We start from the raw sequence: 13,440 nt of genomic DNA, 5'->3' as shown, positions 1-13,440 counted from the left end.
GAACATGTTAGAAAATATTTAAAGTTTGTATGTATCATGTCAATTCAACGATAAGAGGAAAAGAATTTATATGGCACTTGTGCACGTAATTCACGTGTTTCTCTGATATTGTATCACTTCGCATTATGCTGTTCGCATTTAAACGTTTCTGTTTTGAACATGGTCAAACGCTCGTATTAAGTAACAAATCTCTTAGATTCTATGTAAATATAATTTAAAATTGATTTATATAGTAATTACAAGCAAGTAAAAACATTCGCCATAAGTAGATGTAATCGACTCATTTTACAGAAACTCTCATCAAATATCAAGCTTATGAATGAGAATAATTTTTTTTTCTTTTTTTTCATGCAATGGCACAATGCTTAATAGTTTTATACCGGTGTACTGACGTTTTACTAAATTGTATATAACCTGTGTATATCTATATAGCTCAATGCTTATACATTCTGTTTCTGTGTCTGATTTTTTTTACATTTCATTAGTTGTGAGGATAAAACTATGTTAGTAACGATTCAAATAAATAAGCAGTATTACGCTGAAATATAATGAATTGATTGGGAATATTACTTGTCATCAATCACAGTTTTAAGTACGTCGATTTTAAAGCGTCAATAATTTCTTTGGGATATGACGCAAGTTTTCTGCACCCTTTCTTTCAACTTCCTCAAAATATGTAAAACGTAATCATCTATCGAAACAAGCTTTGTTCACAGTTTGTTTCAACACATCAAATAAATGTTTGACAATTATGGAACTAGAAATATACATATTATTTGATTTGTGAACATCGTACTAAAAGAAATCTCTTCATACGAAGCTGTCGTTTTAAATGAACCGTATCATCAAAAATATTATATATCTTTGCTATTATTCACTAATCAAGAAATACTACTATTAGGCTAACCAACATTCCTCAAGCACCATTGTTTTCACTCTTATAATGCATATAAATTACAGACAATTGTCAAAAGTAATTTGTTTTCCTTTGGTACTTATAGTATCATACTTTATACATATGTAATTAACAACATCATTTCAAATCAATAAAAGTTAAAGGCACGTACTTCCGTTGGGGGGTAAAAGAGAATTAAAAAACAAAAAGTTTTTCTCAGATGTTAGGTAATGCTTGAAAAATGGAAACTTATAATTGTATTAAGTACAGCCAACTATCGCTGCATTAAATACTTATTAATATATACAAGAAAATATACTGGAAGTTATGAAATATTGATGTATATTTCGTGTTTTTTGTTTTTCTCACCTAACTTGGAATATTTTACGCAAGGATCTTGATTGTAAGTATAAATGTCCAGTTAGAAATTAGCTAGCATGCTTGATGTCTAATCTGGTATCATTTCCATTATTGATAGCGGGTGACGGAGGTATACCATAAATAATATTACTACCATCTTTTTTAAATGTCGGTTCTAACAACTCGGGCTGTACATTAACTTTCACTACTTTACTCTTATTGCCAAGCTTGCAATTGAATGACGATGCAACTGTCACCGGGAGATCAGCTCGTTGTAGCCTGTAAGGAGAATTCAAATTGATTAATGTTGACAATTTTACATAGAAAATATGAATGCGATAGTAGATTCGACTTACTGATAAAATCTGTTGCAAAGAATGCCAACAAGTTCACCAACTCTGTCTTCTTTGCTCAGAATTGAAAATAAGAAATCGTTTCCCAGGTTGGTATGGATTCCTATGAGCTGGTCTTTACCTGGAGAAACACTCAAGCCAGTGATATTGGCGAAGGGGGTTCCCTTTTTCATGGACTTAAACTTGGAATTATCAAGTTTATACACAGCATGATCGGTTACGACAAAAACTCGCTCAGCAACCTTTTGAAATCTGTGGACAAGTTAAAGAAAAGCATTAAATATAATCTCTAAGAATGACAGAAGTAAAAAAAAAAGAGGAAAGCTTATTAGACAGTGAAGTCAGAAATTTGATAGTGCTATAAAAGTGTCTAAGCGAAAAAAATTGCATTACTTATTTGTTTTTAAGATGAATCCACTGAAGAGTATTGACGTAAAGTGATCTGTATTTTTAAGATTATTTATCGAAGTATTGAAAGTACTGCTGTGGGGATTTTCGTCCTGTTTTGACAAGTAATTACCCTCCCAGCGGCGTTCTTGACCCCAATTATGTCGTTTAGAACGCAACGCGGACGCAGCTGCCATCTAAAAAATAAGAATTCTTATAAATAAGAAAATCTGGTCGCCCGAGTTTGAATCAATCAGAAAGTGAACAATTAAAAGAACCTTGATTCGCAATTGCGGCCAATCTTCTCTGGGAATAACTTTGAGTACCATCCAAGCCCGCCATCTAGCATACATTTTTTTCAAGGAAGGTATAACAGGTCTGATAGCAAAATTTTCCGCTGGCCATGGCAAGCTCCTGCCGTAATCTCGTAGGGAGCTTGCATTTCTGAAAGTTCGTTCCAGCTGCTGTATATAAGAACGCTGTTTGTACTTGCGGTAATATGCCATTATAACAAGAGCAGCCTTCATCTTCTTGTAACGTTGCCGACACAAATAGCCTCTCCACTGTTTTTGCAATAATATAACAATACCCGGTATCAAGTCGCTTCTTGCCTGAAATGAAATTGTTATATCATATTATGACTCTCTTTGCACTTGGTAGTTAAATCGACTGCTTGCAAAATTTCTCGGGTCAAGAAAAAATTACCTTTTCAAGAGCAAACAACGTACGAGGGGACCGTACAAATATCTTAGTATGACCGTACATCACGTCGTCGGCGAAACCTTTTTCTTCCATCAGAGTTCTAACTCCCTCTTTATCGGTACCACCTCTGAAGTTTGGCCAGGTATACTGTGAAATCATTTTGTACCTGCGCAGCGAAGTATGCATTTGTTAATAATAATGGTCGCGTCTAAATATACTTGGTGAGAAGTATGATTCCCCGATTTGAATATTTTGATAAACGTAATTACCTTTTCAAGAATCTATCGTAACGTTGCCTGTATACAAATCCGGCTCTTCTGACAAGTATATTTTCAACTAATCCCAGGTACCTTACTTGATGACTAACTCTTTCATTGTCAAATACAACCGGTGATTTGACTTCGTTGGGTTTGATACAACGGACGTAAAACGGCTCTTTGCTCGTTAGATTTTTGACTAGAGCAACCATTGAGTTGCGGAACAAAGTGCCGGCGGTTAACGGCCGTTTCGTAGTCTATAGAATGCGATGAAATATTGTTAATACAAAAATGCAAAAGTAATGACTATGCTAAGAGGAAGCTGAGCTCGTATCGAAATAAAGATAGTTTAACTTTCTCTCGATAACTAATATCTGATACTCACTTTTGTGATGTCTTGAGCACCTTCTGGCCACATGTTACTGATTATAGAATTGCTACTTCCAAATAATAGACGTTTGAAATCTTGGAAAAGAGTGTCTTTATTCTTCTCTATGAACCCATTGATATCGTACACAACGTCACCTGCGTAATGTTTGATTCTGAAATGAGTTTTATGCTCGAGCTCTTTATCCATTGGTCTCAATTGTCTTGAAGTATAGTGTTTGTGATCAGCAAGCTTTTTATCTAGAGCTTCAAGGAGCATCTGTAAGCGGAAGTAATTTAAATTAAACGAAGTCTGTTGATTTTCAATTCATTGGTTTGGTCGGAAGTTTTAAGAAAGTACAAAAATTACGCACCGCATCGTTTACTTTTCCAACGTTAAGACAAGCTTCATCCATAATTGCCAAAATACCCTTGTGCTGTTGTTCCACAAGATCACATATCACTTGATTGTTGAAGTATTCAATATTCTTCCATGCTATGCCTTCTCTGTTGTATTCTTCTTGCTCTTGCTTCAACACCAACTCTAAGAATTGAAATTTACAAGTTAAAATAATGCACCTCGTCGTCGCACCTTGATTTGTAAAAAAAAAAAAAGGTAACATTATTTCTTTACTAACCGATAAAAAGCTGCTGCAATTTTTCGTTGCAATAATTTATGCAAAACTGCTCAAAACTGTTGACATCGAAAATTTCAAAACCGTAAATATCAAGCACACCGATCAGTGTACTTTTATAGGTCTTAGTGATGTTGGTTTGGTCGACATTTATGGTATCGTTAATTCGGTTTATAATCCATGTAAATAATCTATCATAGATCGCCTGTAAGGTAATTGTATATAAAATAAATGATAAAAACACGGCCTACACTGTGTTATACAATAAAAATCCGTCATTCGTTCACCTTGGCTAAAGCATCTCTGCCGTATTCAGCTTCTACAAGAGTATGCGTCTTTTGCATAACTTCTCCACCTGCAGCTATAACTCTTTGTGAAAGAGCAATGCTAAGGTCCTGATGACTTAGGGAAAGACGTTCAGCCGCATCATTCAGGGAACTACCATCAATCGATAATTTTTCCTCGATCAATGAAAACTTGATGTTTCCCTGAAGCAATCAACATTATTTAATTCAAAGATCTTTCTCTACTCTAAATTGTGCCACAAGACTTCAGATAGTATTTTGTTGAATAAAAAAAGAAACAAATTGCCATCAAGTAACTTTAATCATGGGTAAAAAAACTGATTACTTGTGACGCGATCAATTTTGCGATAATAAAATAATAGAAAATTTATGTTTAGAAAAAACTATTAAAACTAACAATGTGTAAAATGGCTGCAATTATGTTCCAGGTTGTCTGGATTTCGTTTTGTGAAAATCCGAGAGTTGTCAAAGCAGATGAAACAGTTTTGAAGTCAGCTCTGTCTGAATTGCCGGTACGACTGGTGTCCCCCTGCCTAGCGTAATGATATTCGTTAGGATCTCTGAGTAATCCTAATTTATTTAATTCAACCTCTGGACATCCATTGAGTAGCTGAAAATATTTAATTTCTTTGTAGTATCATTTTTGAGTGCACGTTGATATAAAAGCCAATGTTTAGTCGGCATAAATTAATCATTTCTAAATTCAGCCAGTTTTATCTATTCCGACAGGTGATTATGTACTGATAACATACTTTCAATGTAATCATAACACAGACGTACTGAATTTTTTCTTTCTTACTTGACGTAATTCAATTCCATCAATCATACCTGATAAAAGCAGTGGAAATTACGTTCTCCCTTTTGCTGGTGTACGACGCGGGATTTTTCAAGCAGATAGTTGCTAATGTGACCTCCGATAGGGTCGCCTTTGAAGTCAAAGTTTATATCCATATATTTTCCAAATCGCGACGAATTGTCGTTACGATTTGTTTTTGCATTACCAAATGCTTCCAAAATCGCGTTTGATTGTATGAGTACATTCTTTACTCTGAAAGTAATTATAATCAGTCGACGTTGAGGAAAAAATAGTATCCGTAAGAAGATCGGGCTACTTGAATACATACTCATACCTTTCTTTTGAAAAAATATGGAAATAATCAGGTTCTATTTTTCATTGTCAAAACCAAGGATGATTTTTATCCGTTGCATATAATTCATGATCAATGGTAGAAAATCAAAGATTTGTCTCATCGCAATAAAACGAGTTTGACATCAACCAAAGTTTAAGTTCAAGCGAAATTCGTACCTTTCGATCTCTTGCTGGCCTCCCTGATTTGTCACAGCTGCTATATATTTCATAATAATTTTACTAGCTTCTGTTTTTCCTGATCCCGATTCCCCGCTAATAACTATACAGGTATCGCGGCCTTGCTGTTTCATCTCTCTATGCGCCGCATCAGCAATAGCAAAAATGTGCGGCGCATTTTCGAACAATTCTCTTCCTGAAAATTTCAAAGCAAATTCCTTTCTTCTCATTGAACAAACAAACGTGCAGCATACGATAAGAGACTATCAACATGGAAGTTGATTGATAGTAAATCGATCAATTGTGTGTGACATTCGACTAAACTGCATATAATGGTAAGACATTCAAGTAGAACCTTTTTTCATCGCGATACAATGGTCACAGTGAATACCGTTGCACGGCTCAGCGATTCAATTTACACACCTGTTTTTACCCTGTCATCTGCATTGTTTACAGTTCAATGGCTCATTGATGCACGATAAACATTTAATAATGTATGACTAATTTGGCTAGAATTATAGGCAAGTAAAATTCCATTTATCACGAAAGTTACACATGTATTTTTGATACCTAATCTGATCCGGTTTATAAAAAACCGATAAAAATTTAAACAGATAAGTAAATTAGCTCCACACCAATGCTTGGTGCACAAGTTGATTTTTCAGACGATTATTAATAGTTTTCTAATTACAGTTAAATCGTTCCTTTCAAGCAGAGTGACTTTACTTTTTACAGCTGACTTATAATGTGAACCTGGAGTCGACTTTCCCTTGTTGTTACTCATTACTGTAACTAGAACTGGAAAGTCAACATTCATTATCTAACTCGCTCTCTGTTTTCAATGATGTTGCCTAATAGTAACTTCGGAATTCAACCGTTGTTCTAGAATCGAAACGATATTATTAGAAAATGATCAACGTTCAAAATAAAAAACAAGACACATTAACAAAGTTTGAATTCACGGAAATGTTTTCTTATTCATTAACCTTCCAGAGTGTGTGAGTGGACACATGTCAGCGTTACATAAAATCAATTGCACTTTATCAAATTGTTTCCAAATTATATATCCTTATCAAAATTACCGAGTATCTGACTCATAGTTTCTATCTGTGTCATTTTCTGCCGTTGATATTTCATAGATAAGACAAATGTGTCACTGTCACCTTGAGGACATTCATTTTATATTCGGCAGACGTAATCCTTGATTTTGGGAAATATTGACGTTAAATGTTCGACGGACAGCAACGAACGGTAAATGAAGATTGAACTGGTATACGCGACAAGTGCATTTCTAGCTTGTGCGATAACTCGGCTCAGTGTAGACACTCTAGCTAAGCGCAATTTGAAAAAAACGTCTTTCTGATAGCATATTTGCGCACAGATAGTGCAAGATAGCCAAAGCTAACATTGGCCGCAGTGGTTACCTTTGTATTTAGTAATCTGGTCGTGACCATAGATATTTGTAGTTCTGTACGGGTTGACGCTGACGCAAACCTCGCCGATGTAGGTGTAGATTTTTCCGCCATTGAATCTAGCGATAAGAACAAAAATAAATAAAAATCATATATCGAACTTGCTTTTCCCAGTGAACACCAGGGAATTTTTTTTTTTTTAATTTAAACATATACCCCTGTTCTTAAATAAGGCTGATATTTTCGTCTAAGTTTTCTTTGATTCTACAAGTTCCAGCAATGAATCGACCATCCTTGGCCGTATTTAAATCAATAAAATGCAAGCTTCAAGACACTGCAGTTCTTGATCGATTCAGTAATTATTATTAGCCATTAATTGTTTAGAAATATAATTTTGTCCTTGACTAATGGTCGACGAGATTGGCTTTATCAGTGGAAGTTAACGGTTTTTTTTTTCTCCCCATTTTCCCATTCTTTCACAAGATAACGTAATCTCACTTCAGATAATAACACTTATGCGTGACTTATATACGGTAACAGCACAGCGAGATGATATAATAAGGAAATAATAATAATAACAATAACAATAATAATAATAATGGCAACGTTGTACGTCTTTATTGCATCGGTACTGTAAAACGCACGCGTAATTGTAAATACAGACAAAAGACAGGAAAGTCTCTGGTAAAGTATTTATTACAGTGATAATTCAGAGCAAAGTTTGTTTAAAGAAATAAAATTGGGAAAGTACAATGCACGGTGGAAGAAAATCTCTTATCAAACTCTGACGCATTTCATTTGTTGAAAATACATGGATTTGTAGGTAAAGTTAGAATGACTCGTTCTGAATGACAGAAGCGATCTGACCCAATTACATTACAGCTTGCTTCTGGAACATTCAAAGATTGGAAAACTCTTTTTCTTGAAAGGTTTTACTATTTGCTGGGTAAGTTAATTTTCAACGGTTTACATATTTTTGAATAAATTCAGAATTTTCATTTGGCCAGGTTTGGGTGAGAAGTGATTTGTTGGGTGAAAGTCTATTGAAACTTTAACTCCAGTTCGGAAGTAAAGTGGAAAACCCTTTTCCATCGTCCTCGTATTATACCAATTTACATATGCCGATATGAACAGTATTCGCATACGGATTACAAGGGCGGTTAATTTTCATTGTATGCAAGTAAACGTGTAGGATTATGCATAAATTGTTACGTGCAACATTGAGAGAATGTATCATCGGCGTAGGTTGAGTGAGGAGCTGGAGAATGACTCATGTTCCAGATGATACATACGTATAGTAGGACATTCATGCGGTGTGTTATGTAGTATACGTTCATTGTACATACATCGTACATAAACGTGTGCTCGTATCGTTAGGAACGAAAACGTCCTTGCAGTTTATTTTTACGTCACCAGACCAAAAACGCTATGAGGTCATAACGCGCGATAGTATCCTTAACACTTACGACAAAGGAATATTTTCTCTTAGCGTGCCGCCGACAAACCGAGTCGAGTACGCGACGAGGGATTTTATTTATAGAGTAAAAAACATATCGTAGAGAGAGAGAGAGAAATAGAGAGGGCTGACATAAAGTGACAGTTTTTTCTCCGAGCGTTCGTTCACGGGTGTATTACTAAACTTCTTCTTCTTCTTCCGAATAAAATCTAAAATTTTTATCGAGGCCGCACGTTGCTACATGTGTAAATCGCGTCGAGTACCTATCATTAATATGCGCGCCGTACGACGCGTTCAAGTTCGAAATGTAAGTTGCAACCACCTGCAATTGTTTAGCCACGCCCTCTTTACGGTCGACGTTAGAAATAAGAAGAGCCGTATCTTTCGATCGGGGCGCAAGGGGGTTTCTAGTTTCTGCTAACGTTTGCGAGCCGATTTCTCGACACGAGGATATCATTTTCAACCGGTAGCGAACCTCGACGTCTTTTATACCAAATAAAGAAAAAATTGCTGATCGAGAACTACCTTATAGGCCGCTCGTCGTCTGCGCGTATTAACGTGAGATATTATATTTACCTGACACACAGGTTATCCACCACTTTTTCCAACGTGATTTCGTCCAGCAGGACGAAATCACCAATACCGACGTCCTCCTGGTCTGCCATCGATACCTATCGCACTGTTATAATGTTTAACCAACGCTTCTATCGCACGAGGCGCGCGAACGCAAATTGACGTCAAATCTTTCAAACACCGCAACCTGACAGCGCGTACTGCTCGCCGGCAAACGAATCACGAATGCTAAATGCCAACTTCGCTCCCACCACTGCAGCGCCACCGGCAACCACCAACCGACAGTGCTGTATGATTCTGGAGCCTAATTCTGCCTTATTGTTCGCGATAATTGCATATCCCAATTTTATCTTCCTCTCATCGAAATGGCGGAGAATTTTATTTCCTACGAGTTCGTTCATCTTCAATGATGCGCTAGAGTTAAAAATAAACGAGATAATGCGGTAATTTAATTTCACCCTCTTTTTTCAGGTTTAAGTCAAAAAGTATCAATTGCAGGTAAAAAATTGTCACGGCCAAAGTTGTAGAGAGTTAAGTTTCCTAGAAGTTTGGTTATTACCATTTTTATTGAAAAGACGAAAATTGGCGAGTTATTTAGCAAAAACAAATTCCCTCTAAATTCAATATGGCGGCCAAAGCAACTGTAGAAGTTGGTCGAAATTCTGGATTTAGATTATCAACGATCCTCAGCCTCCCGACAACGATGAGATTGAGAAAATTGTGGTATTCAATTACTGCAATTTCTAATGTCCGTTTCGACTGGGCTGTTGTAAAATGTCCTCATGACGTCAGAGCCTGGTTGTCGGCGTCGTTTTATCACCACATAACCTGAGTTTTTGATTTTAATGAAGGCAGATCGTAATTATTGGAGTTTGAAATTACTCAAGTCACGCAAATTAATTAAACATAATCAATAATATACCTGTTCTACGCTCCAAACACGAAAAAACACGGTCAGCTGTCAGCCTGGCTGCATTAGTTTGATTTTTTTTCCACCGGATGACACACTGCAAATCGAAATTGATCCCAATATTACGGAAATCAAAATCAGAACAACTCCGGTTGATGTTTGATGGGTCCGTTCTAACTTGATACAGCACTGAAAGTTCAGAGCCCGAGTTCTTTTTTTTTCTCTAACGCATGCGCACTCGACGCGAGCGGGTGTCTGGCCTCGCATTTCGTTCATGATTATTTTTGGCCGTTACTACACTGTTGCGTGAGTAATCGTGAAGTCAGTCGAAACTCGAAGAATCGGGTAGTGGGTCCTAAGCCTCTCGTTGGGTCGGGAGTTTCTCGCCCATAAGGAGAATCTGCGCCAGGTATTACAGTGTGTGAGTCGCAGCTTGCAGGCTCTTTAAATAGCCGAAAAGATATTAAAAGATGAACATGTCGTTCTCCAAAACGAACGGCTGGAAGCCGAGTAACAACGGTCATGCAGAAACCGAGACCAACAAAAATTACCACGGATTTCGGGAAAAGTTACAGATAAACGAATGGACCTTCAGCTTGTTCCTATTCTGCTTCTCGCTGTCGATTGTTATCGGGAAATTACTCCTGAATTACGGTAAGTCACTCACGTAACGAGCGTTGGGTCGTTCTCTACAATAGATTATTTGAGTATGATAAATGTGAAACGCGTAGCGTACAATCAGGTGATTGTTTACTCCTGGACAGGTGTGTCGTATCTACATACGCATATATATGCATTATGACGTACACCCTTACAGGTATCGCCGTAGGGATAGAATAGTCCGTGTCAAAAGTTTGTTTGTTTTATTTTTTTTATTTTTTAAAGAGGTGTGCCTTTTTACGGTGACGCCACATGAATTCCGAACCGACGGTGAGCGTGCAGGAGACTTGAGATATTTCTCGGATAAATTAAAATCGATGTCAATGATTCGTTCTCGTACACGATGAGTCGTTAGAAATTATAACGTAAATCGCAATGGAAAAGATGAATCGTCAAAATCTGATAGAAAAATTAAATTATCCGTCATCATTTCCAATGCGAATTCAAAATTCGTAATATGTATATATCGTAGTTGAACGAATTTCGTGTAATCAGACCTTCTATTTTTATCCGATGACCAGCACCTATCCAGCCCAGGGTCGTGTCCGTCGTTAATAAAATATTCGTAACAACAGTGGTGCCGAATCCCTGGAATATGCCCTATGCTATCCAATATACATATACCTCTGTACCGATATGTGCATGCTTGAAGATTTGTTTGCGATGTGTTTTGTCAATTAACAAATGTGCCTCCTCTCCCCAGGCGTCGATTTGCAGTGGCAAATCCAAGGCGATTACAAACTGCCATCAATGCCCGCTTTTCCTAGCATCTCCAACCTCTCCGTCATGAGCATATCAAGCCTAAAACCGCGATTCGAGTTTAGCAGCGATCGATTGGTGACTGCTGGTGAAAAGTTAGTTAACGTTAGCCAGCGATACGAAGAGGCGGTGTCCAGCGCCGTTGTCAGATTTTCAAGAAACAATTGGCTCTGGATACGAGCAACTCTGAGCGGATTGGCAATGATGGGTTTCACTTGGTACATTGTTTACAAGGACAGTAGTGTACCCGGAGTTAATCCGCCATCCCCTTTGAGCCTCTTGAAAAAAAGGTAGGTCACCTAGTAAATGATGGTAGCTTCGTTTTTACCTTCAGCCAAACTTATTCTTAAAGTATATGCTAAAATATTCTTTGCAGTGGCCAGTCGTCAAGGTACAGCATGCAGGTAAACTACTTTGTTGGTGTGCTCAATGGGATTTTGATCTTTATATACTTGACTTTGTGATTTGCGCTATGGCGTTATCTCAGGTAAAGTGGAAGACGAGATGTTGTGTTCGGAGCAGCTAACACTTTAAAAGTGTATTGTTTTGTTTGTAACGCAAATCTTTGATGAAAGTAATTGATCAAATATCTGTGTAGTGCTATATTGCATAGTATAAACACACACAGACAGACACACATTACACACACACACACACATATATATATATATTCAAAATATATAACATAGTTGTTTATTTTATTTATTATGATTTTTTATAACATGTAAATTCATGTCGTTATTTATGGAAAACTTATATAAATATTATGGATATGTCAAGTATTAATCTGATGAATAATTAGAGTAATATTTTAGCTTATTTTTATCTTTTTTCTGGTCTTTTGTCACTATGTACCTAGGAAAAGCTCATGTATTTATGTTGCATGGATTAGCGTGCATTACTATTGCACTTCTAACTTGCAGTTCACAAAATGTTTTTTTTTTTACTTTTCCTTCAATTTACAATTCCTATACTATGCTATGGTTTCCTACAAATACACGGGTATACTTAAGTACAGAGCTCTTTTCGTAAATCAAACTTGCTATACAGCGCAATATTTACACATTTTTTTAAGAACGAAAAAAAGATGAAAGAAGAACAAACTGTTTTGGTACAAAGAGTTTTATATACATACATACAAAATGTGTAATTTAGGATATGAAAAAATACTAACTAACTAATTTAACTAATATTACTGTAAGACTGACTTAATAGCTGCTATATTTAACACTCATTATGATTGTGCTTTAAATTGTGTTAATTGTCACAAGGATGTGGTCAGAGACATACTTGCTTTCTGCGGGGAAAATGTGATTTTGTATTACGTATTATACTGGTTCTATCTATGAATTAATTGTATCACAGAGTTTTTTACACATATACTTAAACATATGTATACACATTGCATCCTTAGTGGCTAATGAGGAGAGTCACGATAATATTTTTTCTTTCTACTTTTTTATTTTGCTTGTGAGCATTATACCAATCCATGTTTTCTTTCGTTGACTGTACAGCTTTATTTCATTTGCTCCTAAATGTTTTTTTAGAGAGTCAAATTCTGTAACTTCATTGAATTCGTATGTCTAGCATTGTATTGATGATTATTATTATTATTTCCTTCATGCACAATTGATAAGTACGTTAATTTAATAGCTACACGTATGTACATGAAATAATGTACAGAGTGTGGTCTTGTTCTCGGTGATTGCTACAATAACAGTTCTCAATAAATTTTATACCCATACAAATAGCTTTATTAAAATTAGTAGTATAGGAATAATTGATAAGAACAAACTGGAATTTGTTCAAATCGCTTTGATGCTTAATTGCTTTCATCACTATATAGGCAAAAACTGTATTATATGTACTTCTCAAATTGTTTTTGGCTATTTCTTTAATCATTCTGTGCAACTCTATAAGATTTATGAATTGTACTAGATTAAAGAACTACTCGTAATCATCATAATTCTCCAGTTTATTTCCCCTGTCACTTCCTTCCTTTCCCATCTTTTAACCAGACACGACGGGCAATTCTTTTTTTTTTCTTCTGTTACCCACTAATCCGGTGATTCCGAAATTTTTTATATTTTACAAGTTATTCACG

General features: G+C 36.1%; 2 protein-coding genes across 3 annotated transcripts; one reads left to right on the top strand and one right to left on the bottom strand.

Moving 5' to 3' along the window:
* Positions 1-302: 302 nt before the first annotated feature.
* Positions 303-9,225, bottom strand: Myo31DF (Unconventional myosin ID). Of its 2 annotated transcripts, XM_046626310.2 has the most exons (15): positions 9,011-9,225; positions 6,991-7,097; positions 5,567-5,762; positions 5,089-5,308; positions 4,658-4,870; positions 4,243-4,443; positions 3,959-4,160; positions 3,695-3,864; positions 3,340-3,600; positions 2,967-3,211; positions 2,701-2,863; positions 2,274-2,606; positions 2,002-2,192; positions 1,612-1,860; positions 303-1,534 (listed from the first exon to the last, which is right to left on the bottom strand). In XM_046626310.2, exons 1-15 carry the CDS (start codon positions 9,097-9,099, stop codon positions 1,324-1,326), a joined length of 3,051 nt encoding a protein of 1,016 aa, XP_046482266.1. In that variant the 5' UTR covers positions 9,100-9,225; the 3' UTR covers positions 303-1,323. The 2 variants fall into 2 exon arrangements, with proteins under 2 accessions (XP_046482266.1, XP_046482268.1); XM_046626312.2 differs by lacking the exons at positions 5,089-5,308; positions 5,567-5,762 and having other exon boundaries at positions 9,011-9,215.
* Positions 9,226-10,185: 960 nt separating this feature from the next.
* LOC124219145 (uncharacterized) lies at positions 10,186-13,296 on the top strand. Its single transcript, XM_046626340.2, has 3 exons — positions 10,186-10,571; positions 11,281-11,626; positions 11,713-13,296. The coding sequence occupies exons 1-3, from the start codon at positions 10,388-10,390 to the stop codon at positions 11,798-11,800; spliced, it is 618 nt and encodes a 205-aa protein (XP_046482296.1). The 5' UTR covers positions 10,186-10,387; the 3' UTR covers positions 11,801-13,296.
* Positions 13,297-13,440: the final 144 nt, after the last annotated feature.

This window comes from Neodiprion pinetum, chromosome 5 (assembly GCF_021155775.2).
Source record: "Neodiprion pinetum isolate iyNeoPine1 chromosome 5, iyNeoPine1.2, whole genome shotgun sequence".
NCBI lineage: Eukaryota > Metazoa > Arthropoda > Insecta > Hymenoptera > Diprionidae > Neodiprion > Neodiprion pinetum.
Note: the sequence above shows the minus strand (reverse complement) of the source record. Positions and strands in the feature narration are given on the sequence as shown.

Coding starts and splice junctions, on each gene's coding strand:
- Myo31DF (XM_046626310.2), bottom strand. CDS start 9,099: ATGGCAGACCAGGAGGACGTCGGTATTGGTGATTTCGTCCTGCTGGAC. Junction 7,098..9,010: donor GTGGATAACCTGTGTGTCAG/GTAAATATAATA, acceptor TCTTATCGCTAG/ATTCAATGGCGGAAAAATCT. Junction 2,193..2,273: donor GGCCGCAATTGCGAATCAAG/GTTCTTTTAATT, acceptor CTTATTTTTTAG/ATGGCAGCTGCGTCCGCGTT.
- LOC124219145 (XM_046626340.2), top strand. CDS start 10,388: ATGAACATGTCGTTCTCCAAAACGAACGGCTGGAAGCCGAGTAACAAC. Junction 10,572..11,280: donor GAAATTACTCCTGAATTACG/GTAAGTCACTCA, acceptor TCCTCTCCCCAG/GCGTCGATTTGCAGTGGCAA. Junction 11,627..11,712: donor TTGAGCCTCTTGAAAAAAAG/GTAGGTCACCTA, acceptor TATTCTTTGCAG/TGGCCAGTCGTCAAGGTACA.